The following is a 25,895-nucleotide window of genomic DNA, read 5'->3' on the forward strand; positions in this document are numbered from 1 at the left end:
GGTTCTTCTGCCACAACTGCATAGGGGAAACTTCCATTGCTCCTGGCTGCCCCACATTTCCAGGCTATGGTTGGGTTACAGTGGATAGCTATCCATTGCTATCGTTGGGTTACAGTCAAAACACACCATATGCTGGCTCTCCTGAATATCGGCAGGTTTCTATGCCCTCAGCGACCTCTGGATAATCAGCGTGGCCTGTTGTCCTTTTCCATCCCTTTATCTCAATGGAGCATGGTTAGTTTTAAAATGGTGGATGCATGGAGGATGTTGGGAGCTATGGAAAAGTCTGCAACAGAGTACATCCAATCCCATCCAGGAACCTAAATGCCATAGGCTTGCCTTTGCTTGCGCTGTCCCTAAGAGATACCAGCCTTGTAAGGGTGACTGAGTGGCTCAGATTCTGATCTCAGCAGCACTGGGGAGAATTGGAACCCCTAGTGGGGGTGAAATCAGAATGGCCCCTTGGCCCGCAATCAGGAGTTGGAAACAAAGTAGCCTTTCCACTGGTGACCCCAAACTGAAGCTAAAGCTTGGGAGACAGGTAGCGTGGTCTAGTGGGCAGGGCATGGGCATCACGCCAGATTTTTAAAAGTACTAGTGAGATTTTCAAAAACACCTAGGCATCTACTTCCCATTGGAGTTAAGTGCCTAGATGCTTTTTAAAATCCTCATCAGTATCTATTTGCATCCTTAAGCACCTAAATACCATGAAAAAGCTGGGCCTTTAGATTCAGGACCCCTGGGATCTATTCTCTGCTCTGCCACTGACTTGCTGTGTGACCTTGGACAGTCACTTCTCCTCGCTGTGTCTCTCGTTTCCCTCCCAGCCACTGTTTGTCTTAGCTATTTAAGTCTTTGAGGCAGGACTGTTTCTAACTATGTGTACGTACAGCCCCAAGCACAATGGGACCTCCCAGCCACGGCAGTAATGTATAAGTAATAGCTAGCTGGAAGGCTGGGTTCCCTGAAGCTCAAGGCTGTAGCCAAAACACACAAGAGAGACACGGTTTGAAAAACAAACAAATTTATTTCATTAAAAAATAGGCAATTATCTCGTTACAAAATACCGTCAAATGGCTCTGCTAGTTCATTACAAAACCAGGAGATGCTGAAAACGTAACCATCACTTCTTGTTCTTGCAGTTCCTAGAATTAAATACACACACCCGGATGTCTTGTGTTCTCCCAGCGAGGCTGCATTAACCACAGTGTCCTGGTTTCAAGAGCTTGGGGGCTCTTGGCCACAGTACAACCAGCTTTGCGATAAGAAAACAAGGACATGTGCAAAATTCAAAGCTGTGTGTGCAATTCCTCTATAAGTCAATGGCATTGCATCCTTCAAAACCAGGCCTGAATTTGGTCTGCCAAATGGAAGCCTCTTCTAGCAATCTTTTTTTTTTAAAGAAAACCTCACACAGAATTACTTCACTCTAAGCAAAGCTTTCACATTTCAACGAGAATTGCTCAGGGCGCTGCACGGAAACGGGGCCTCTCTTTGTCCCTCACTATACAGCCGAGGCTGTTGTCAGTGGGTTCCGTTGTCTACATGGACAGAGGTTCTCACACAAACACACATTTTAAGAAACTGCCCCCCAAATATCCCCCAGAGTTCAGTTCAGACCAGCTCTGTTAAGCTACTCCATTTTTTGTCAGCGGTTGTTTGAGATGAGTTTCACTATGCAAGCTCTGAAGCTTTATGGATCGACCACAACTTCCCCTTGTTCCAGGACTCTGTCTGTGATGGGACATAATTTCAGTGGCTCTGTGAGGTCCCTAAAAAGAGTGAGACCTGATAACTTGCCTTGTGCATTAAAAACAGCCACAACTGGATTATAATACTACTAAAAAAAAATAAGCAATAAATCATTTTTAAAACGGGGCACTTGGGGTAGGTCCTACATATAAACAAAGCCACACGTTCAGGATCAATTCCCAAAACCCTTTACTTCATGATTTTTCTGAGACTAACCCTTCCCCTGAAGTAGGGTGACCAGACAGCAAGTGTGAAAAATTGGGACAGGGTGTGGGGCATAATAGGCTTCTACATAAGACAAAGCCCCAAATATCGGGACTGTCCCTATAAAATCAGGACATCTGGTCACCCTACCCCCAAGAATGTTCTGATTGTAGTCAATGAGAGTTTGGTCTTCAGCAGGGATTTTGAGATATGGCCTGATGATAGATGGCTTGTGTGCACAGTTACATTTGTGCCAGGCGAAACGTGTGTCATGGAGCGTGGTACAGACCCTGAGCGGAGATGTGGAAAGACGAGGTTATTATCTCTCACAGAGGCCAAAATGGTGACTTTTTCCCATACGCTGTAGCACATAGTCTAAGGCCTAGGTCAAGATTTTGAAAAGTAACTCGAGCTTAGGAGATCCTTAAGTTTGGGATGTCCAGCTTGAGCCATCTGAAAGGGGGCTGATTTTTGGAGGTGCTGATAACCTGCCCTCTGAAATTCAGCCATCTTTAAAGGGTGTAGGGTTGGGCACCAAAAATCACTAGTCACTGTTGAAAATCTTGTCTGCACATAAGCCTGCCCGGGTTTGACTAAAGGTGTGACTTTAAACCAAGGCAAGAGTGTGCACGTACACACACCCTCTTCTAATTGGGTTCCAGCTTATCATGATTTACCTTGCACTTCTAAATTTACCAATGCAAGCCTGGTTTAAAATCAATGAGTGTCCACATAGCGATTTAGTTTTATCTAAAGGGGGTTCCAAAGAGGATGGAGCTCGGCTGTTCTTGGTGGTGGAAGATGACAGAAGGAGCAACGGCCTCAAGTTGCAGTGGGGGAGGTTTAGGTTGGATATTAGGAAACATTATTTCACTAGGAGGGTGGTGAAGCCCTGGAATGGGTCACCTAGGGAGGTGGTGGAATCTCCATCCTTAGAGGTTTTTAAGGCCTGGCTTGACAAAGCCCTGGCTGGGATGATTTAGTGGGTGTTGGTCCTGCTTTGAGCAGGGGGTTGGACTAAATGACCTCCTGAGGTCTCTTCCAACCCTAATCTTCTATGATTCTGTGGTGTTAAACCAGTGCAACGTCTGTGTGTGGACAAGCCCCAAGCAACCTTAACTCCCACGCCCAGGCTCCATCCCCTCGTGGGGTTTAGATGGCACTTGAGCGTCAGACAGTTCAGTGTTTAAAGGGATGGTCAAACTCTCCCTACGTTGCTGATTTGGAAACTAGAGTAAGTACCACTTTTGCTGGAAGAGTTTGAATGACCTGTTCACGAAACAGCCACCCAAGCTGGAATAAGGGAAAGGATCTGCTCGGACAGCTTTTGAGAGTTAAATCTACTGCATTTTAAATTTCGACGGCATGACGTACCACAGGGAGCAATGTCGGGATGTACCTTCATTCAGAGATTTCCTCCTATGTCCAAGCACGTGCTTTGATCCATGCTAACATGCAACAGGATACAGTCTCAACAGTACCTGTGCTATATTCTCCTTCTGCAAAGTCCTGATCAAGTCCTATTATCAGACCAGCAACTGGCTGCTACTGCATTGTAGAGGGAGCCTGTTCCTACCTTTTCAAGGAGGCTTGATTGGTTGGTGACCCTCTGGCCCCAGCCCCAATGCAAACATGCACCATTTGCACAGACAAGGACCATTATAGGCTGGAGCAGAATTTGCTCACCACCCCTCACAGATTTAAAAGCACACACACAGTAAGAACAGTTTTTAAAAAAACAATAAATTACATGTAAAAAGTGAAATGCCCTAAGGATTATGTTGAATATATATACACACACGTACACACACAGAGACACACACAACCAAAACCTGAAGAGAGAGTGATTTAGCCACTCACCAGCTACCACAATGAGAAATGTTCCATTAAAAATATTAACATGCAAACAGGCGCGTCTTTAAGGGGATCAAACAGCTTGATATAAGCCAAACCCGAAATCTAAGTTGGCAGAAAGATCTGTGGTTTTAAAGGGACAGTGTCCAATTTTGGCTAAAACTTTTTTTTTTTTTTTTAAGGGGGGATTTACAAACCTAGATGACAATCCTGAAATCAGATCCTAGATAGAGAGATAGGTAGATAGAGAGATGGTTATTATGGGAATGGATGGACAGACAGGTGGATAGAAAGAGAGACTCCTACACACATGCAAAAACCTTACTGATTTTCAGCGTGGCTGAAATTTTTCCATCTGAATTTTTATTCCAATGAAAAAATCACCTTCCTCCCCAGAAAAACCCTGAACATTTTCGCAGATGTGTGGTTGGGGTGGTGGTTGTAATTTTCCAACTTTGGAACAGTATTTTTATTTTTTTTTGCTTTACATTTTTCAATTATTGATCCCTCTAGCGCTTACTTTCTTTTTTCCTTCCTCCTTTGTCTTTTCAGTGGCAGCAGAGAAAGAAGGAGAAAGAAAGGGGGAAGAACCAAAAACTGAAATATTTCTGGCTGTAGATTTTTTCCAGTGGAAAGTGGGAAAACGTTGACATTTTTCACTAAAAAATGTACAGAAAATGAACACTTGCGTGACACTTACATATTTTTCTATCAGCTCTCGTCAAGGGGGGGGGGGAGAGGAGAAGGGGATGGCACCCTAGTTAGTGGATCTGATTGCAGGTTTGGGTCTTCATCTCCACAGAAATGGTTGTGAGAGTTCAAAATAAGTGCCAATGAAAGCAAGGTTAAACCAAAAAGTGACGCAGCATTGGCCAGCTCCAGCACTGGGCTAGCCCGGGAGAATCAGTGCGGGGATCTAATCGCGTGGCTGACCTTCAAGAGGTGCTGAGCTCCTATGACTTCTCCCAAATTCAAGGAGAAGCAAGAGTGCTCAATGCCTCTCAGGATCAGGCCTTAGAAACAGAAAATGAAACTGACCGTTTGTGCTTCCTTTCCCCCACAGCAAAGCCAGAAACAGCAGATATGGTGAAAATTACCAAAGAAGTGGCTAAAAATTGTTTCCGCTCCAATCATCTAAACTGCTGGGATGGGCACGTCTTATCTGGACAATGTTCCTTTAACCCTTTGCCTGCTGCTGCCCAAAGACTGATCCCTCCCGGGCTGTGGACTGCACCCCCTAAGGCACTCGAAGAGTTAATAGACATGCGATTGCAGCTTTGGAGCTGGTCAGACAGGGTGGGATGAACCCCTGGTCTGGTGAAGATGGCGCCTAGGGCTTGCCCTGATGGGAATGTCCTTCATTTTTTCCAACAACAGCCAGGAGCAACCAGGTAGAAAAACAATAAAATTCCACATAAACATCTGATCCTCCTCCATTCACCTTTGAGATGAACGTAGAAAAAGAGAGATATGTATCCTGTCCTCACAAGCACTCTGAGGTAACCTTTGCTGCAAGGGGAGCCTTATTCTGATAGGGCCTACACAAAACAAGAGCGACGCGTGAAAAGGCTCAGCTTGTAAACAGAGCTTGTCCCAGCTGGGCTGTGCCTCGGTAGCCCTCTGACGTGGTGTACTGGGACAGATCCACATGGAAATGGATTGATTTAGCAACGCAAGGTGGGGTAAGGACCAAGTGGGAATTTCTGCAAGGGGCTAGGGGTGGGATCTCACAGTGCGATGGTAAGCCATTGGCTGGTGTCCATCTCCAAGCTGGCCAATAGGGAGAAGGGGAAGGGGAGTTAAAATGATACTTAAAAGTAGGGTGTTCTCTAGGGACAAGGCCAGGGGGATTCTAAAGTGCGGGTCTCAGGCTCCCGGGAGGCCAGGGCAGCTCTCTGCCCAGCCACGTGTCCCGAGGTTTTCACTGTCTTCCTTCATCTTAACATTTGATCCTTTAAGAAAACCACCAACAACCGAAAGCTACTGGCCAAGAGGAGAGGGGCAGGTGAGATGCCCCAGTGCAACGGCAGCTCCGGTCCCGCTGAGCAGAGAGGCTTGAGGCTGAAGGCAACTGTAACATGCGGGCTGAGGAGGCTCTGGAGAAGGGTGGAGAGAGGACTCTGCAGACTTAGCTTCCTCTGCGGATCCCGCGCGGAGACTCCAGTATGTCACAGGCTCCGCAGGCCCTGGAGGATGGCTCTCCAGCCCTACTGGAAGGAGTGGGAAGCTGAGGGACAGCCTAGGCATTCTTTGGCAAATCAGTTCCCCAGATGTATGCTAGGGGCTTATCTCCAGATGTTTGGAGAGGCTCAGCCTGCCAGCTCAAACTGTCCTCGCCAGGCCCCAGAGGACGCCGACTCCAGGTTCTGTCAGAAGAGGCAGGATCCCCTCAGGCGCCTTGCCTTGCTCAGTTCAGAGGTCAGCGACCTGTTCATTTGCTTGGTGGTGAATGTCATGCTCTTGGCGGCTTCCACGGCCTGGCTCAGGGACCAGTTGAGGTCCTCCAGGTCGTCAAAGTCAAGCATCAGGGAGTGGTGGCGACCATGGGTTTGCTGCCGGGCGGCCCAGGGCTTCAGCTCTGCCACTCTGTACTCACTGGAGTAATGGGCAGCCAGGCCAGCTGAGCCGGGGACTGAGGTAGGTGCTGGTGGAGAACAGTAGCTGGAAAAAACACCAAAACAAAGACTAAATACAGTGCGCTGAGGGAGGAACAAGTAAATCTAGATCATCTGACAGGCGTTTGTCCAACCTGTTCTCCAAACCCTCCAGGGATGGGGATTCCGTGACCTGTTCCAGCGCTGAACTACCCTCAGAGTTAGAAAGTTTTGCCTAATATCTAACCTGAATCTTCCCTGCTGGAAACTAAGCTGATTACTCGTTGTCCTATGCTCAGTGGACCCGGAGAACAATTGATCACTGTCCTCTTTAAAACAACTTTTTCCGTATTGGAAGGCTTATGCCCTCCTCAGCCTTCTCTTCTCTAGACTAAACGTGCCCCCTTTTGTATCCTTTCCTCAGAGGTCAGGTTTCCCAAACCTATCATTTCTGTTCCCTCTCCAGTTTGTTCACATCTTTCTTAAAGTGTGGTGCCCAAAACGGGACACACCACTCCAGCTGAAGCTTCTAAGTGCCTAAATCGCTTAGGCTTGGCAACGCTGAGTGGAGCAATACCTAAATAGATTAAAAAAATCTGGGCCTAAGCGATTTGACCAAGGTCATACAGGACGTTTGTGGCAGAGCAGGGAACCAAAACCATTCTCCCAAGTCCCAACTTAGTGCCCCAACCGCTGGACCATCTTTCCCCTCCACAGGCTCTGCTTTGGCCCTAGAGATCCCAGGCTGCCTCCCACAATCCCAGAAGGAAACTCTGAACATCCCTCCCCACAGTAACCCCAACCAATGTGGCGTGGGCCGCTCTTACAGTACAGAGGGCGAGTAAGGCAGCAGGGGCACTGCTGGGATGCAGTTGACAGCTGTGCCAGGGGGTGGGGCCGCCAGGTACCACAGGCCAGGCTGCTGCTGCGGCTTCTCGGGTTTGCGACTGTGGCCGGAGCCTTGAGATGAGGCACTCTCTGTGCTGCGGCCGGTTGCTGGGGAGAAGAAAGACACACCGTAGGAGACACCCTGGTATTTGGGGTGAATGGACAGGACACCCACGCGGCAAAATCCATCCCTGGTGCTACGCCACTGACTCCAGGGGTGAGTCTGGCCTCAGGACAAAGAGAGGGCCGGGGATGCACCCCTCAATCTACTGGAATCAGCTCCCTGGGATGAATCACACCTACAAGCGGCTGTGCTGGAAAACCCTGCCCTGGGACCTGCACCTGCAGCAAGTGTCAGGTCCTGAGCTGTCAGCGCTCCAGCCCTGGCGCGGACGCCTCTAAGTTCTCCCAGATAGCACCCCATTCCCTCCCAGCCACTGCTGGGAGAGCCGGGACTGCAGCAGCTCGAGAGCCAGCCAGCATGCCAACACTGTTACCGGCAGCGACTCCTACTGGGGGAGGCTGGCGCTGCAGCAGCCGTGAGCCACAGCCAGCACTCCAATTCCACTACCTACAGCAACTCCTGCTGGCTGAAGCTGGAACTAGTGTGACTGGGAGGCCCGCTATTGCCACCCTCTGCAGTGACTCCTTTTTTGGAACGCTAGAGCTTTGAATTCAGCTTCCAGCCTTGGCCAGTAGGTCCCTCTGCTAGATGGGAACCATCCACCAGGATCCCTCCTCATGCAGAGCAGCTCTTCACAGAACAGAAACATTCAGACAGAGCAAACTGTTCACCTACCATGTGCTGCTTTGTCCCTGGTTTTAGAAACTGGGGTGCTCCTGGTCCCGCTGCAGATTGGACAGTGCGTCTGCCTTGGAGTGCTATGCTGAGTGGGTCTCATGGTGTCCCTCGCTGATGCATTGCCTAAAAAACACAGAGAACAAACAGTGAGTAAAGTAACTCCACAAAAATCTCAATTGCAAAGGGCAGTAGAAGTATACAGGAGCTTTCAGGATGTTTGGAAACAGCAAACTTGTTCTTATACTAGATTAAGGCAATTTCCAGAAAGTAAAAACGTTAAAAAAAAAAAAAAGAAAGAGTTGATGGCAAAGAATGCTGGGTCACAACATGCGAATGGAACTGTGCAGCTTTAGCTCAGCTGTGGGTTCCTCTCAGCGACTGGAGGGCGCCCTCAGACATGCAAAAATTTGGGCAAATCACCTGAGGGGATCACAACTTGCATGCAATGTACTCAAAATGCTGGGTGCAAAATGCAAGTTAATCTTTAGCCAAGATAAATGGTTCCATACAGGTGGCTGCTAGTCCGGAAAGCTGGTCATTTCTTTGTGTGCCGTCTGTTGCTAGCATCGGGAAACAAGATGAACAAAGCAGGTTGTAACACGGAGCTCTCAGATGATAACAACTGGCTTTAGCACAATGGGAAAACTGCAAGATTGCACTGAAAGGCCAGAAAAATCCAAGGATTACAGCTGCTCTGGCAGGCTCATCTTGGCAATGTCACCCATCCTGTAGATTATGTGGGGTGCTTCCGTAATAATGAACAATGACCACAGGGTCACATGTAACGAAGGCGAGAGCAAGAGCCATACGTGCAACCGGGCTGAGTTAACAGTCCAGCAGTGTAGGACGCCACATGCTTTGATCTGTACTAACCTACTCTCTCGTGGCAGGGATACAGCAGCCTCAGGAGTGCCTAGCCGTACCTGCAAATCTCGCGGTCAGAGTGGCTACTGGCCAATCCTGCTTCTGCACAATCAGCAGAGGGAGCAGTCTCCTTCCTTTCCCAATACGAGGGAGGTCCCTCCACCCCGAGGTTGGGAGGTTGGCCGTGAGACCCTCTCTCAGAGTGCATTCCACCCAAAAAACATCTGCATGTCAGTGGGGCATGACCTCTGCATCTCTCTCATCAGAGTGTCATGAGGCCTTATTTCCTTGGTTCAGGCCTTAAATAACTAATGGTTTCATTAGCGGGTATTTGCCAAGCCCTCAGAAATCTCAGGTAGCAGGCGCTAATGAAGAGCAAAAATCTTATTACTTTGCGCGTTGTAAATACTAAGCAAAGCCACTCGGAGGTGTGATTCTTTGGGGTCTGGCCCAAGATGAGCAGATAGGATATTTACCAGCTTGTGTCCTGGTCCCTTGGCAATGGAGGCAGGAAGTGGGGCCCGTGTCTTCCCTCCGTTCTGGGGACACGGGGGCAGATAAGTGGTAGCGCGTCCCTGCAAAATCCAACAAGAGCTGGCTCAGCACGCATCGCAGAGGGCACCCAGCTGGGAAGGGGGGTGGGGGGGGTGGGGGCTGAGCTGTGTCGCTCACATGACAGGGAGGGGAAGATCCCTCCTGCGTGGCAAGCACAGCATCAAGTCGGCGTGTGCATGGGGCAGACAGCAGAGATCTAGTTTAAGAACACAGGGTGGCCCAGGGTGTTACAAGGGAGGCAGCACCAGGGCAGAGCACGGCCTGGCTCGTGTTCACCCACCTGTGTAATGGCTCTTGAATGTCAGCGTCCTCGCAGGGCTCTGCCTGGAGGAGACGTTTGTCCTGGGCTTCCCATCTCGAGCCCGCGGCGGTGGGCAGTCTGAATCTGAAGCTGCAGAGCACCGAGAACACCAGATTAGACAGTCAGTCATGTCCGCTAGTGAGTTTCTAACTAGTGAGTGCATTGCCCTGTGCGCCTGTTCTCTAGGCACTATGGGATAGCACGCACTGGTACAACGGCTATTAGGGGGCGGGGTAGGTGTGGTGCCGTGGTGCGAACCCGACTCAAGTGTGTTTTGTCATCACCAGGTCAGAGGAGGGAGTCGCAGGCGGGTCACGCAACCACACTTGTGCTTGCAGCAACCACGGGCCCTTGTGTGAATGAACAACCACAGGATCTAGGGTAATGACCGCGAAGAGCTGGGCACAAGCTGTGGAGTTTGGATCCAGGTCCAGCCTCCAGCTTTCCGAAAGGTCAGGAGGGCTGGATCTGGGCGTAAGCCTGTCTGTCATGAACGTTCCCAGGATGCTGGTATCACTGACCACGTGTGTGCACCACAGAGTGGCCGTTCTCACCTCCTGCACGCATAGGAAGGGCATCTGAAAATCCCTTTTAGGAGAGGGAATTCAAAGAAGAATGGAAGGAAAAGCAGATCCTGCTACCTCTGCAGTCTGCTGCCCCCAAATAATTGCTCCTGGAAAGCAGGGAGAGAAGCCGCGTTGATCCCAGATGGGGTAGGTTCCAACAGGTCTACTTACTGAGGTCCAGTTCAGGCCCGTCCCGAGGGAGCGATGCCGACCTCACCCGCCTCGCTGGCTTGATCACTGGAGCTGGCTCCCCAAACTTGCCTGGGCTCCTCTCTGTGGATTCGCTGGGAAAGGGACAGACACAGAGTGAAGTCGAGGGCTCAGCACCCCGGTTCTGGGTGCAAGGGGTTTTAACCCTCCCCTCCACCTGGCACTGGGGGGGGTCTCTGGTTGCACTGAGTGACAGTCACCACCTCTGCCTTGAAGCACGGAGAGGACGAGCTGCCATGTGCTCAGGAGACAGGGTCCGTGGGGAGACTGGCAAGACTGCTGGGGGGGACTCAGGGTGCTCACACAATCGCCTGTCACCCTCTGCGGCCCTGGCTGTCCGGGTGGCTCTGCACGTGGGTGAAATGAGCCAGGCCTGCTCCTAAGATCCAGGGAAAGCGTGTCAGCCGCCCAGAAAGCTGCAAGGAAAAAGGCCCACACCCCACCTGGCCCCGCCAGAGCTACCAGCCCTTCACCGGAGCGATAAAGGGCCCGATTCTGTCAGCATTATACTAGCCTAACTCCCACTAGCTTCGACAGGAGCTATATGGCACCTGTGTCCCCAAAAGCCAGAAGCGCCAGCTGAGGCTGGACCCCGCCGTTCGGTCTCACACCTGGCGTTCCCTACTCCCCACTTCCACCTGCTTGGCGCTACTTCCTCTCCAACCTGTCACACCCCCTCACCGCTGCTGGAGCAAGAGCCTTCTCCTCACACTGCTCCCACCAGCTGCAACAGCCTCCCTGTACCTCCTTCCTCCTCAGCAATTTTCAAGTCTCAGCAGAAAACAGGTCAGTTCCGCAGGGGGGCAGAAATCTCCCTGGGCACCAGAGAGAACCAGAGAAGGAGGCTGCTGTCAGCCATCCTATGTCACTGAACTCCAGCTGGCAGAGTTTGCAGGAAAGGCAAAACAGGCAACAAGGCCACGTTGTGTTGCACACTGGCACCTACCCAAAGGTGGCTGCGTTCCGGACTGAGGGGCCATTCCACTCGGGCTGCCTCCTGCTCCTAGTGGTGCGTGGGGATGACTTTCCCTCTGGGTAGCTGCGGGATCGGTGCAAACTCTCCTCCAGCCGCTGCCGAAGCCGCGAGACCTCGTCCTGCAGAGCCCGGATGGCCTGGCTGGGATGGGAAGGGGAAAAAAGGATTAATAAGTGCAGGTGTCATAAATATAAAGGGAAGGGTAAACACCTTTAAAATCCCTCCTGGTCAGAGGAAAAACCCTTTCACCTGTAAAGGGTTAAGAAGCTAGGATAACCTCGCTGGCACCTGACCAAAATGACCAAAGAGGAGACAACATACTTTCAAAAGCTGGGAGGAGGGAGAAAAACAAAGGGTCTGTGTCTGTCTGTGTGATGCTTTTGCCAGGGACAGAACAGGAATGGAGTCTTAGAACTTAGTAAGTAATCTAGCTAGATATGTGTTAGATTATGATTTCTTTAAATGGCTGAGAAAATAAGTTGTGCTGAATAGCATGGATATTCCTGTCTGTGTGTCTTTTTGTACTTAAGGTTTTGCCAAGAGGGATTCTCTATGTTTTGAATCTAATTACCCTGTAAGGTATTTACCATCCTGATTTTACAGAGGTGATTCTTTTTACTTCTATTAAAATTCTTCTTGTAAGATCTGAATGCTTTTTTCATTGTTCTTAAGATCCAAGGGTTTGGGTCTGTATTCACCTATGCAAATTGGTAAGGATTTTTACCAAACCTTCCCCAGGAAGTGGGGTGCAAGGGTTGGGAGGATTTTGGGGGGAAAGATGTTTCCAAACAATGCTTTCCTAATAAAAATAAACCCAGATAAATGTTTGGCGGTGGCAGTGGAAGTCCAAGGGCAAAGGGTAAAATAGTTTGTACCTTGGGGAAGTTTTAACCTAAGCTGGTAAAAGTAAGCTTAGGAGGTTTTCATGCAGGTCCCCACATCTGTACCCTAGAGTTCAGAGTGGGGAAGGAACCTTGACAGCAGGTTACAAGAGAAATGTCTGATCTAGAAGGAAAATGGGAAACACTCCATCCTCTCCGCCTGCCTGAAATCATATGGCCAGTCCCATCTCCGCTCCTCCTGGCTGTCTGACACCAGAAATCCTCAAACCTTTGCCGAGGGGATACCATTGCTCATCACCCTGGAGACTCGAGAGTTAAAAGTAACCACGTCTATAGGCATGTCTACACTGCAACCAGGAGGTGTGACTGCACCGCGCATAGACACACCAGAGCTAGCTTTAATCTCGGTAGATCGAAGCTAGCTTGAGTAACAATAGCAGCGAAGCCGTGGCAGCATGGACTAGCCCCACCCAGGATAAATACTCAAGCAGCTGACATGGCTACATAGCTATTGGCACCCAAGGTAGCCGGTGCCCCTGTAAAAATGCCACAGATGCCCAAAGACGGTACTGGACATGGCAAATGCAGGCTGTGATCAAATTAGCCGTCAGCCAGTTACAGCCTGTGGAGGCACGTGATTGCCCTTCCAGAAGGAACGCTGAAAAGGTGGAGAAACCATGAGGGGTCAACAACATTCGCTAGGAGATGGAACTCTGAACTTAAACCTGCATCCACATCCGTCGCTCTCCTCATTACAGTTCTGCACCAGCATGCGCATGGCTCGCATGGATGTGAGAGTGGGACAGGAACTGCGCACACGTTTCCCACTAGAATCTAATCACGGTGCAGCTGGATTCAGCAACGCAATTCTGCTCCAACAGCCTCTCCAAGCGAAGCGCTGTACCAGCCTGTGCTAGGGGGTGTGCACGTTGACCCAGTCACGGAGATCAACCATGCTCTTCTCAAGTCTGTGGAGAAGTTTGGCTACCTAAGGAGTACACTGTCCCAGAATGCCATAATTGATGATGAGATTCCACGTCGCACAGCCCACGCCAGCTGTGCATTGGGAATGCCGTCACACCACCTATGGAACGAGAGGGCTGTCAAGAGAAGCACCAAGCTAAGTAGTTGTCGGGCAATCATGCTTGCGATTCTTGTGTGTGGTTGTGAGTCACGGATAACGTGCCACTGCTCCATATGCGCTGTCTTCAATCTGTTTGCAGAGTCAAACGGTGGAACAATATTCCCAATATCAGAATCCTTCATCCTTGTTGGATGTCCAGCATTCAAACCAATGCTGATAAAAGCTCAGCTGTGTTGGTCGGGTCTCTCGTTCGTACAGCCAACTCAAGCACACCCAAGGCTGGATTTTATAGCCAGCTGAAGCAAGGTTCTCCTGGTGGCCAGTCCAAACGATATAAAGACACACTGAAGTCAAACTTGAAAGCCTGTCAGGTTGACCCCAGTAACTGGAAAGCAACAGACAATGCTCCACACCCGGCCACTGCAACTCAGGCCGGGCACCCAGATCACTAGTCCCTTTTGACAATCTTGTCCTGAAAGTTTCACAATTAACCGTGTCCTGTGAGTGGTGACAGGAGATCCTCAAACCATGTGGAGGTTCAGGCTGGATACACTCTGGAAACATGGAGTCTTCTCCAAATGAGCCGGGCCTCTGGGTTCTGCAAAGGCAGGTACGAAACCTCCCAGGAACTGGCTCTCTCACCAGATAGCTGCAGGACACACAGTGAGAGCGACGCTTTCTCCTTCCTATTTGAGCCCTGGCTGCTACCCAGAACCATGCAGCATAGCAGGGAATGAGCTAGAAATACCAAAAAAGTTACCCAGACTAAGGCTATGCAAATTTGACTGGTCAATTCCAGCCCACTCATAATCTTGGATTCAAGGTTCATTGAAATCCGTGGCCACCTCAGGCCTCTCTCAGGTGTCACTAAACTGCACATCACAATGTCTCTCAGATCTTCAGGGCGACAGCGGGGGAAGGATACTGATCTCCCTGCTCCAGAAAGCACAAGGCCCTGCCAGTTGAGCTGAAGGAGAATCTCCATCAGCACGATGGGATCTGAGACACACCTGAGCAGGGCTGACTCCCCCCAGCAGGAGGCAGTGGGACGCAGACACACACTGTCCAGTTCATTACAGGATGCAGGACACCTACTTAGGTCAGCTCAGCTTTCCGGGGAGGCTCGGTTATCCGTAATACACAGCACAAGCTGCTGCCCTTTAGCTAGGAAAATACATAATCACCCTCAGTGAAATAAACACCAGGGTACAGATCCTTAGCTAGTGTAAACTGGTGTCGGTCCAATGCATTCAACAGGACGATGCTGATTTACGCCAGCTGAGGATCCGTCTGAGTCAAATTAAAACAACAAGGAGAAAGGGATGGGAATTCACACTAGGTTTGCCAACCCCACTGAAATAGTTTGCAAGGTTCTGGAAACCTCAGACTCCCCCAGGGTTCTCTCGCCCCAAGCTGGGCAAAGGTCTGGTTCCAATCAGGGTCTAACCAGATGCAGGTTTGTGAGAGAGCAGAGGGGGCAGGTTTCTTACTCTGTCATTCCCCTCTCTCCTCTTGTGAGTGACACGAGCGAGCGTTAATACTTTACCTGCCATGCTGAAATGAGGCAGCCAGGCAGTGAGCAAACGGGCTATCGAGGCAAACCAGATCACAGTTTGCCTCAAGAGAGGTCAGTTCCCCTGGTTCTATCCCCCTAGCTACGGAAGGCACCTGCATTGAAATAAAAGTTTTCAGTCCAGCTGGCAGATGCTCCAGGAGGGCAGCTCAGAGCTCCACCCAACCACTCAGCTAGCGAGGGTGATGGGAACTCCCTGACCCTTTCCCACTGATCTGCTCTTGCTTCAGCCCATCCCTGGGGCAGTGATCACAGAGGCTGCCCTGGTGGCATTAATTTGGCTGTGCTATATAGCCAGGGACTCACTGTGTGGGATTCTCCCCGCTCCCCCGGTTACTCGCTCCTAGAAGAGCTGCCTCCAAAGACCACTTTGTCCCTGGTTTGCCCAGCAGGATCTGATCTGGCCCCACTCTGCTTCCCAGTCCCAGTTAAGACACTGCAAAGCCTTCAACCGAGGGGCTAGTATCCACCTGCTAAAATAAGTCTCAGACCTGGCCTCACTGTGGTCACAGTGAAATAAGTTGGATGGTCTCTGCCTTGACCAGGGGGCGGCCTGCGTACGGGATAGAACCCCCATGCTGAGCCCACACAAATCGGTGTGATACGCACATGGTGGAGAAGGCCAGCACTGGCGCGGTCATATCCAGTTTTTCTCCGCTTCCTCCCTCCGGCTAGCTGGCCCCAGTACTGGTGAGGCGGCCTCCTGTGGCTTTGAGATCTCTCATCTCCCCAAGGGAAGGGGAGCTGCCGCTGAATTCGCTCCCATGGGAGAGATCTATTGTACCAAGGTTCCCAGCCTGCCCGTCCCAAGGCCTGGCCCCTCTCAGCACGTCTGAGCCCAAAGAAACAAGTGACCCGCCTTTCTAACACAACATGCGCTGGAACCAGTCCATTAGCCCAGTATAAACCAGTCCTAGAGCAGGGTGGAGACTGGAGATAAGGGATCTCGCCTGGGGTGGGCGCTTTAAGACGCGGCGTGCTCGGATCTCCAAAAACGTCCCTCTTCCTCCAGCACTGTTTCCTCCCAGCCCCACCCCTGCCACACTCGCCTCCGAGAGAGGCGGCGTCCTAGCAACACTCTCAGAAATGTTTGCTGACATTATGCAAGGAGAGAACGGCACACCCCAACCTCCCGGACCTCCCCTGCTCAGAGAAAGCAGATAAACAAGCCCCCACCTCCTCTGCTCGGGGGCTGCTTGGCTTACTGGGAGCTAATGACGCTCAAGGGAAATCTAATGACAGCGCTGGATTCAAAGCCCTTTCCGGAGAGGACTGCTCCAGGGATTGCAGTCGTGAATGGCCCAGAGTTGACACCACTGACAGAGAGCCCAGAGTGTGACTCAGTGTCACGACATCTTCATGTCATAATGCTCCACTGGGAGATAAATTCAGGGCTCTTCCAGCCTAGGACAGCAGCGGCCCGGCTCAGAGACGGAGCTGCCACTGAGGAGGCTGGTCTACGACAATGGAGAAATGCTGCAAAGATTCATGCACAGCCAAAGGCGCAGAGGGGCTGGTGGTCTCACCCCAGCAGCCCATCCCCGCAGCAGATGCTGGTGCCCCAAAGGGCCAGGGAACGCGGCTGCTGTTGCTGACTCAGCCCTGCCCCCGAAGCGGAGTTCACACTCACTCTCGTTCCACGCGGGAGCCCAGGAGGCCGTGGTGAGCCCGGACTGGGGAAGGCGATCTGGTGGTGGAGCTGCGTGGGCATCTAGTTTCGCTGAGACGGTGATCAGAAGGGCTGGCCCTGCTGTCCCGCTCTGCCTCGGAGTCCGTGTGAGCTGGGGACATAAGGAGACAGTGCCAGATGTTAAACAGCTGCGACCTTTGGGTGCCTCGGTTTATTTCACCAGTGACCAGGGGCCATTTTCAGGTCTGACCCAGACACCTTCCCTCCCCGCTAAGGTGGAGGCAACCCCTCTGGGTGGGAGAGGATTCAGTTTCCATGGTCCAGTCACTCCTTCACCTCTCTGCCAACAAGTGGCACAAATGCAGTGTGGACCTCTATCCACTGCAATGAGACCTTCCCAAACTCATTCCACCCAGGTCACCCAACAGCCAGGTTAGTCACTATCAGCTTGAGCAGGATTCAAACCAGCACCCAGGAAGTGAAAGGCTCCGTTTCCCATGCCCAGTCTCCAGAGCCACCCACTGTCAAAGGAATAGGACTGAGTGAGTCAACTGACTGGGTGATGGAGGCTCCCCGGTACGCTACTGGTTTCCCTCTGATCCATGTGCCTGAGGACAAAGAGGCCACAGGCTGGATTTGTCTCAAGACATAAACCAAAGGGGGACTTAAGATCCTGGGAGCCCTGAAATCTACCCTGCCTGTGAGCAAACTTCAAGCCAAATCACAGAGCCTGTGTCCAAAGGCTGTGGGTACAAGGGGGAGAGAGATCTCTGGGTGATGGGACTTGAGGGTGAGGAGAGGTCACTGGCTGGTACAGCTTTAGCTTGAGGGACCAATACAGCTCCCCCAAACAATGTGGAAGTGGATAGTCTCTGTGGGCCTTTCTTACTGCTCTCTCCCTGGCAGCCTGAGCCCCATCATCCCCTTTTAAACCACCATCTCCCAAGCAGGCACATGGAAATGACTGGCACTGGTCCACATCTTTTAGCTCAAAAATGAAAACTTGAGTGGAAACATTTCATTTTGGTCCATGTTTTCCCAGTTTTTTATTGAAACACCAAATCCCCCCCACATTTTGGTTTTCAGAAAAATGATTTTTTAAACTGAAAATAGTTTTTGAAAATCACGAGATATGTAGGGGAAACCAATTGAAAATGTTCTAAAAAAAAATTGTTATTTTTTGTTTGTATCAGCAGCAGCTCCTCTCACCGTAGGAAGATGGGAGGAGAACTCTGCCCCCTACAGGAAACAATGTGTGTCTCACGCTGGAGGTGCCCAGACACCCAGGTGATGGACACTTTCTACTCACTGATGTCTGCGTCTGGTACCACCTCGCTGGTGATGCTGTTTGCCCACTGGGGAGGGGAGCTGGTTTGGGAGGGGCTGCCACGGGGCAGGCTGTGTCTCCGGGTGCCGCCTCGGGGGGGCCCCTGGCTGGCAGATGTGTACATGCCCAGCAGTTCCTTTTCCGATGGCAGGGGGGCTGCCACTTTGCCCAGGGAAGTGCGAAGGGCAGCAGGGCTGGATGTGGGGCAGGATCTTCCCAGCAGGCCGGGGGTCCTGGGAACAAGGCAAATACACAGGCCTCACTGAGGGAGTCTCCAAGCTATTACCAGCCCGGCTTCTACTGTGCTTCACCCAACTGGCTGGTTTCCTCCTTCATGTGTCTTTCCTGGCACCCCTGTCCCAGCCACTGCTCAACCCACTCAGTCTGTAACTACCCTCCCCCCTTTCACTAATCACCCCCTTTGCCATTCCATGTGCTCCAGACCCCCTCGCCCCGTTAACCCTAGTCCCCAATTCACTGCTCACCCCATGCACCCCACCTCCTCACAATCCCCTCCACCAGTCTGATCATCTGCTCTAGTCCCTCCCCTTTTCTCTCACCCCCATTCACCAACCCTCATATACTCAAGCTCCTTCCCCGTCCATAGGCTCCATCATGTCACACATTCCTTCAGCCCTGGACCCTTTTTTATCAGCCCCCCAGGGCAGGAGTGGGGATGAGGGCAGGTCATAGGAGCTGGAGGGGTGACAAGAGAGACAAGGGTCCATACGCAGTGCGAGAGGGGCGATGCTCCGGGGTGCGCGTCAGCGGGGACACCCTGCTGGCCTCCGACCCCACAAACCCGCTGTCTGTCTCTGGAGACACAATGCGTTGATCCTGCAACAGAGGGAAACTTGATCCAATTCGGATCAACACAAGTGATGCTGGCCATAAGACCAGGCAGAGTTGGTCTGTAGTTGGAGGGGAGACCACCAAGTACAAGCATACTGATGCATGGTGCTGGTGAATCAGTAAGTGGTATTCCTCCCTCGTAATCAGCACTGAACAAATGCCTCAGCATGGTGTTGGGAGGGGGGGGGGGGGCTACATTGCTGGAGCCATTTTCTTTTATAGGAGTAAGAAGACTGAAGTTCTGAAGCACATGGTCATTAAACTAAACCCCATGGCCCATTCTGCAGGAACCAGGGTGTTACCTCCAGAGGCAAAGGGCCATATTCCATATTGGAGAATTGCATTTTGCGCTGGAAAACTCTCCTGCAGCTTTAAGCATGGAAATAATGCTTCCCTTCCTTTCTAAGGAGCTGCTGGGTGGTGTTCCAGTGTGCTGTTAAACAGCTGCGGTGGACCACACACCAGAGATGGCTGCATTTCAGCAGCTGAGAAGGCAATTTCTATATACACAGGGCCCTATTTTCAGAGACAGCTTCTGGATCTGTGCCCCAAATTTAGTGACCCCGAGTAAGTGGGAACCCTGCCCTCCATTTCACCCTCCTGGGCGCTTACCTCGGACCGTGAGGATTTTGCCTGATGGAAAGGCTTCTGTGGAAGGTGCTCAGAAATGGTGCTGCCCACCACGCTGGCCATGCTGCTCTGGCGGGATAGTGTCTCCTGCTGCCCCCCAAAGGAGGGCTTGGGGATTGCATCCTGGGGCCTGGCTTTAATAGCCATGTTCCGAGGGAGGGACTCCTCGCCCTGGACAGAGGACAAGCGACTGCTCTTCCTGACCAGCTGCCGGTGTTCCCCTGGCTGTAGGGCGTGCGACTTCCTCTCCAGGGGCTGCCTGTCAGGATGAGAAAGCAACACCAGTCAGAACCTTCCATCAAGATGGGGCAGTGCCCCCTTGTCATAGCTCTGCTGCCATCTGGTCTCCTGCAGCACCGCCAGGTCCAGAGGATTTCCGGAGTCGAAAACTGGGTTAGCTCTGATTCAAAATGAAAATCAGAGTGCTCCACAAAAGGGATGGGAGACCTGGCCCCTGGGCCCTACTCCTGTGGGCTGTCCCTGGGAGCCCCGATTCCAGGGTGCTCTGACGGGAGGGCTTCCCCCAGAGACTTGGAAGCCCTGGGGGCCAGGCAGGCAGGCTGCTGAGGAGCCAGGTGGGCGTGCTGGCAGGAAACCAGGCAGGTTTCCATTTCAAACACACACACACATGCACGTACACACCCCCCTACACACCTCGACAGACTGGGCTGTTTGAGCTTTGTTGGCATCGCAACTGTCTCTGCGAAACATTTTGATTTCCAGCAACCAGCGAAGTCAGACAAAAAGGGGTTTCATAGGAACCTCTCTGACCAGCTCTATGCAGCTGAGAGTCTGGCCCCGGTGAAGAAAAGCACCTTAAATCACAGGCCCCAGGGCCTCCACATGTGTATTGCAATGATGTGGGGAGTCAGTGACCAGATGGGTGGATTTATACCTTAGCTTGATAGCTTTACTCAGGGCAGGGGCAGCATCTTCCTTTACATGTGTACAGCTCCTGGCACCATTTGGGCCTTTACTGTGGTCTCTGAGTGCCTTACAGGCATTATACAAGTAAACAGCCAGAGCCTCAGTTCCTTGGTTCTCTCCTAGTCAGTAGAATGTGTTCAAGTTTGCATGCTCACTTTTCTTCCCCCCTTCCCACCCCCATTTCTTCCTCCTCTTGGATGCCCTCCTTCTCATTATTTGCTCTGCAATAGACTTGCCCCCAGGGGACAGAGTCCTCTTCGCTTCCGCAGCCAGCTTGCCCTCCAAAGCGGGGCAAGTAATAGCTGAAGGCTCCTTTGTTCTGCTTGTGACTTGGGAGATAGAGAGAGAAGGCGTCTTTGTGCGCCTGGTTTATTATATTTTATCCGGGTAAAGCAAAAGTGGGACTCAGCTCTTATTTAGGTCACCCCCAGACACAATGCCCTGGTAAATATAACACAGAAGAACAGCATGTAGCAGGGGTTAGATTGAGTCCACACTGCCCTGATGCTACCGTCAGTTTCTGCAAAGTTGAAGATTTCATTAAAAAAAAAAAAAGAAGCTGAAAAATGTCCAAAAGTGGCTGCTGATTTTGGGAGCCTAACTCAAGGGAGCATCCGGGGGCAATTCAGTTTATGAGCTCTTTGGGGAAGAAAGCATCTTTCTGTTCGGCGTCTGTACTGCGCCCAGCACAATGGGGTCCCCATCCAGGACTGGGCTCAGAGGCCCTACCACAATACAATACAATCAATCAGTAAGTAAGTCCATTTGAGCACCTAAAGTGCACGAGTTTTGCAGAGGGTTTAACAAAACTCCTGACTCCCCAAACCTATGGAATCAGTTTGTGGGATGGATGATTCATGGGGATAAATTTTCGACATTACTTTTTCCCTTTTTATGCTTAAAGATCTTGCATGTTGCGAAGGCGATTTGTTTAAAATCTCTCTCTCTCTCTCCCCCCATGAAATACTGAGGAATAACAACAACAAAGGGCTGATTTTCAGAGATCTCGGGAGAAACACTAGATGAAGTGACAGGGAATTACAGGTGCCAGACCCACACTGGGCCCTAGATAATTGAGACACACAGAATCAGTGGCCACTTTTGAAAATCTGGGCCTGTCTAGCCACCCTGACTGCAAAGAAAACTTTTCAAATATAACATAATGCTGTGCAGCCTTCCTGAGAAACAACAGCCCCGGACAGGCATGAACTACCCCATTCACCTGTGTGTGTTACCTCTGAACCCTAACAATGGCAAGGCAAACGCCAGTAATGTAAACTATTTCACAGCTGATCAGCTTAGCAGAAACATAAAGCTCTGCACTTTAGCCTTTGGGTTTCCAACGTGACAGGGCATTTAAACAAAGAAATGACAATAAAACAGTTTTTAATAGACATTTATTTTTTAAATAACAAAAAAGCTTTGTAACGAGTTGTCCCCCCTTCTAACAGAACCTAAATTTTGGGCCTACAGTCAGTTGGTGCTATCCCTTTAAATTAGTCTCTTATCACTTCCCCTCTCCCCCCAGTTAGTGCAGGATATTCACAGGGCAGGTATTTCGTGCTCCTGAATTACTTACGGCTGAGTGGTCACATACGTCCTCTCTTCCTTTAATGACAGCATCCCGAGAGAGCTCTCAGCCGTCCCAGCATCCTCTGCAGCAGGGCCATCCACTTCCTGTGGGGAGCCGTTCTCCTCCAGGCCCAGCTGTTCCATGCTCAGAGATTCAGGCAAGGACTTGAAGCTACTGTACCTGGTGGTATGAAAGAGACTGAGTGTTAAAGTATCCAGTTAAAACACCAGGGGCACTCTGCACCTAAGGATGATGCACCAGCTCCCACTTGATCTGGATTGACTCTCAGCAGCCAGTTTCGCAGGACAGGTTAGCCGCCCAGTGCATAAGCAAACAGGGCCCTGGCAGCTCTATCCGAGCAAGGTCTAGTATGGGCAAAAGCTCCTCCCTCACTGCTCTGCCAAAACACCTCATTCAATCCTACCTGGCAGAGGCTCTAATGATTTCGGCACCAAGCTCCCACACAGCTTTGGCAATGCAGATGTGGCTACCCCTGCCAGGCTAGTATCATGTGTTGGTTTTTCCAGGGGACAAGTCTGAAGCTGCTACACTCATGACTTGTGTGTTCATGGCTGGGTTGGACATAGGCCTCCAGGGGTGGGAACCAATTGCCCTTTGTGCCACGAGAAGTCGATGCTTGAACTCTCGGCCTGAGCGACATCAGTTTCCCCTTCCCATTACAAACATAGTGATGAGGCGAAATGCACCTTTCCCGCACTGGGTGGGCAGTGAAGCTATTCTCACTGCAGAGATCTATGCTGTGTATTCAGAGCCCCTGACCCGCAGGCCCCTTGGTGTGAATGCCTCAGAGAGCTGACACCGGCAAAGAATTGATTTGCCAGAAGTTGAAACATCCCCCTCGGGCACAAAATTACTGTACTGCATGATCACTGCATGGCAGGCACTTGTGTTGCACGGGTGCTGGCTGTGAGCACGTAACACGTGCATGTCCATTTCAACACGTCAGCATGCAAGTGGCTGGTTGGGTTAGCGGGGGCAACACTTACTGGTCCAGCAGGTTATCGAAGTCCTTCTCCACTTGAAGCTGCTTGTGCCGAAGGGGCTCGGGAAGCTCTTCTCTCTCCTCCTCCGTCTCGCCACTCGCAGAACTCACCTCTGCGTCCACTTGCATTTGAGCGCGGGCATGCTTTGGAACAGGGGCCTACGGGGCAGAAAGGGGTAAGGTCTGCCCCCAAACCAGAACACCTCTGCCAGCAGGGGGCGCTGCAGGGAATGGTACCGATATGCTGGCTGCAAAGGATCTCAGCAATTTTCTAGTTCAAGCCACAAGTGGAAAGAATCTCAAAAGAAGCCAGGGCTTCTACACCATGTCAAGACAGCTCGGCGCTACTCCAGCTCCAGCCTCTTCCAGCAGGAGGCGCTGTAGGGAAGTGAGTAGGAGCTCTGGCTGTGTGTGTGGATGGGGGTCGGGAGAGCTCACTGCTACTCTAGTTCTGGCCTGACCCAGTAGGAGTCACTGAGGGAACCGGGCAGCAGCAGTGGCTGCAGGCAGGACATCCCCACTACTCCAGTTCCGGGATCTCTCTGTAGGAGGTGCTGAAAGAGGAATCATTTGAAAACACTTCCAGTCCAATTTTCTGTAATGTCTTGGGAATGAGAAGTGTCAGCAATCACCTTGCCTGGGAAACCTCAGGCCACAGAAACCGAGAGCAGCACGGCGTTTACCTCAGGGTAGGGAGTGCGGAGGGCTGGGATGGGGACTTGAACTGACGGCCTTGGGGAGGAGAGTGGCGGCTCTGAGACCAGGGTTGGCAAACAGCTGGGAGGCAAGGCTGGTGCAGAGCAAATCCTCGGGGAGGGCAGGATCTGCTGTGCTCGGTCAATCCCATCCTTCAGCTCCTCCAAGCGCATTCCCAGGCGGAATATCTCCCCTTCCACCGCTCTGAAACACACCATGCCAGCAGCAGAGGGGTGAGGACCTTCAAAACCATGCCCAGGTGGAAAGAAACAGCTCACAGCTTAGAAAGGAAGGATGACCCAGCGGATAAGGCACCAGCATAGGACCCAGGTGATCGGAGTTCAGGTCCCTGCTTTGCTACAGGCTGCTTGGGTGACTCCCTGTGGCCCCCTCCCCATCTGGTAACAATCCTTCCTTTGTTTGGCCTGTCTGTTTGGAATGCAAGCTCGTGGCAGGGACTGTCTCTGGGTGTGCGTACAGTGCCTAGCACACTGGGCTTCTGCTCTGAGACGGGGCACTGGCAACAGAAATAAAACATAACAATTGCCCCATCCTGGAATGCTCTGGGCCAGGTTCTGCAGCAGGGGAACTGCCAGACCAAAGGGCACTAACAGGGGCCGATAGCAGGTGCTTCAGCTTTAGGCTGGCTTCTCCCCTTACGTGTTTTTACCCTATCTAATATACCTGCAGGTGCTGTTATTGTCCATGTCAGTGAAATCAGGACTAACTTCACGGATGTGGGTGGGGTTACCCTGGATTTACACTGGTGTGGCTGAGATCAGATCTGGTCCACTCTCACCAGCTCTTAGAGCTCATCTGTCACGCAGGGTGACACATGCGGCTCCAGGTCATTGTCTGCAGCGTCAGAGCATCCTTTTAAACATGTGAATAATGAGCCAGGAGAACTCAGCCGACAGAGCTGGCTAGTACGGGATTGGAAAGCAGCAGACAGTAATTCACTGCTTAGGATTCACCGGCCTCATCCCTTCATTAATGTCCGTAAGTATCAATCAGGAAACACAGGTAGATTAGAATAAAACGGCATAATCGCAACAGGACAGTCCAGTGCCACAAACGTGGCTGCATTAATCACACTGATGGACAGTGGCTCATCAGCAGGGAAGTTAGCATTCATTCACGCCCCTTCGCGGCCGGCTGCTCAAAGAAACCCAGCTCTTACACTCCAATCCCAAAGCCCCTCTGTCTAACCAACATTTTCTTTCTTGGGCTCTAACCCCATCATCGCAGTGTCTGAGCCCCTTGTTTATCCTCACCCCCTGGGCAGTGTTGTCGTCTGCCCTTTACAGATGGGCACAGAGAAACGAAGCAATTTGCCCAAAGTCACAGGGTACCTGTAGCCGAGCCCAGAATTGAACCCCTGGTCTTTGGAGTCTCAAGGTGGCACTCTAACCACTGAGCCGTGCTTCCTCTTGATATAACTCATCATTTCAAGAGGACACAGTTTACGGAACAAAGGCAGATGAAAAAAAAGCTACCTGTCTGAATCGAAGTCCCCAAGGGGCCCCGCTGCACCTGGGCGCTGTTGCTCCAGGCGGTACTCTTCCCGGGCCTGCAGATACGCTCGCTCCAGAGCATCCTGCGCGTTCTTCAGCCTCGCAAATCCCTACGACAGGGGGCAGCGCATCAAAACGTGTGAGTCTGAGCTTTCGGCCCCCGGTGTGGAATCCTTACACCAGATGACACACCCAGGACAGCATCTGGCTAGGTCATGGGAGTGGGATTTTGAACTGCAGCCAGGCTGGGCCTGTGAATCCCTGGGGTAACAAAGCCAGGACCACACACACATGCAGCCATCACAAGTCCTCAGGGGAGATAAACCTGGGACCTTCAGAACCAGAAGCATGAGCCTCTGTCAACTGAGATAGAGGGTTACTCCATTAGCTACGCACAAGTAGAAGGCTCTTATCCCCCCTGGGGCCAGCCGTAAGAGGAAACAGGATCACACACACCAAACCAACATATTCCGATGGTGCTAGGAACTATTGAGACAGGCCCAGCACTGGTGCCCCGTGGCACAGGAGGACTAGCTAAGTGCAGCACTGCCGAATGACCTCCTCCCTGCCCCGCTGCCCTGCGTGCACCCCTCCCGACGCCCCGTGAAGAGCTCGTACACTGAAGCTGGGGCCCGGCTGTGAAACTCCATTGCTGTGATTGTGGCATCGCATCGCATC

At 51.5% G+C, this 25,895-nt stretch overlaps 1 protein-coding gene across 5 annotated transcripts in view; it reads right to left on the reverse strand.

Annotated features, from left to right (window-relative positions):
• Positions 1-1,007: 1,007 nt before the first annotated feature.
• AKNA (AT-hook transcription factor) overlaps positions 1,008-25,895 on the reverse strand; it is a 72,149-nt gene continuing 47,261 nt past the window's right edge. For 3 of the 5 annotated variants that reach the window (XM_073313985.1, XM_073313986.1, XM_073313987.1), the window contains exons 8-23: positions 25,200-25,327; positions 23,691-23,907; positions 23,012-23,166; positions 22,011-22,184; positions 19,487-19,763; positions 18,753-18,859; positions 18,005-18,255; positions 16,696-16,846; positions 11,537-11,707; positions 10,552-10,664; positions 9,794-9,904; positions 9,435-9,533; positions 8,604-8,654; positions 8,092-8,217; positions 7,232-7,400; positions 1,008-6,471 (exon numbers count right to left, since the gene is read on the reverse strand). In XM_073313985.1, coding sequence (XP_073170086.1) covers positions 6,180-6,471; positions 7,232-7,400; positions 8,092-8,217; positions 8,604-8,654; positions 9,435-9,533; positions 9,794-9,904; positions 10,552-10,664; positions 11,537-11,707; positions 16,696-16,846; positions 18,005-18,255; positions 18,753-18,859; positions 19,487-19,763; positions 22,011-22,184; positions 23,012-23,166; positions 23,691-23,907; positions 25,200-25,327 — 2,592 coding nt within the window. In that variant the 3' untranslated portion in view covers positions 1,008-6,179. The remainder of the gene's footprint in view (positions 6,472-7,231; positions 7,401-8,091; positions 8,218-8,603; positions 8,655-9,434; positions 9,534-9,793; positions 9,905-10,551; positions 10,665-11,536; positions 11,708-16,695; positions 16,847-18,004; positions 18,256-18,752; positions 18,860-19,486; positions 19,764-22,010; positions 22,185-23,011; positions 23,167-23,690; positions 23,908-25,199; positions 25,328-25,895) is intronic. The other 2 variants (XM_073313988.1, XM_073313990.1) reach the window with 2 other exon arrangements.

The sequence above is a fragment of the Lepidochelys kempii genome, chromosome 16 (assembly GCF_965140265.1).
Source record: "Lepidochelys kempii isolate rLepKem1 chromosome 16, rLepKem1.hap2, whole genome shotgun sequence".
NCBI classification, from domain to species: Eukaryota; Metazoa; Chordata; order Testudines; family Cheloniidae; genus Lepidochelys; species Lepidochelys kempii.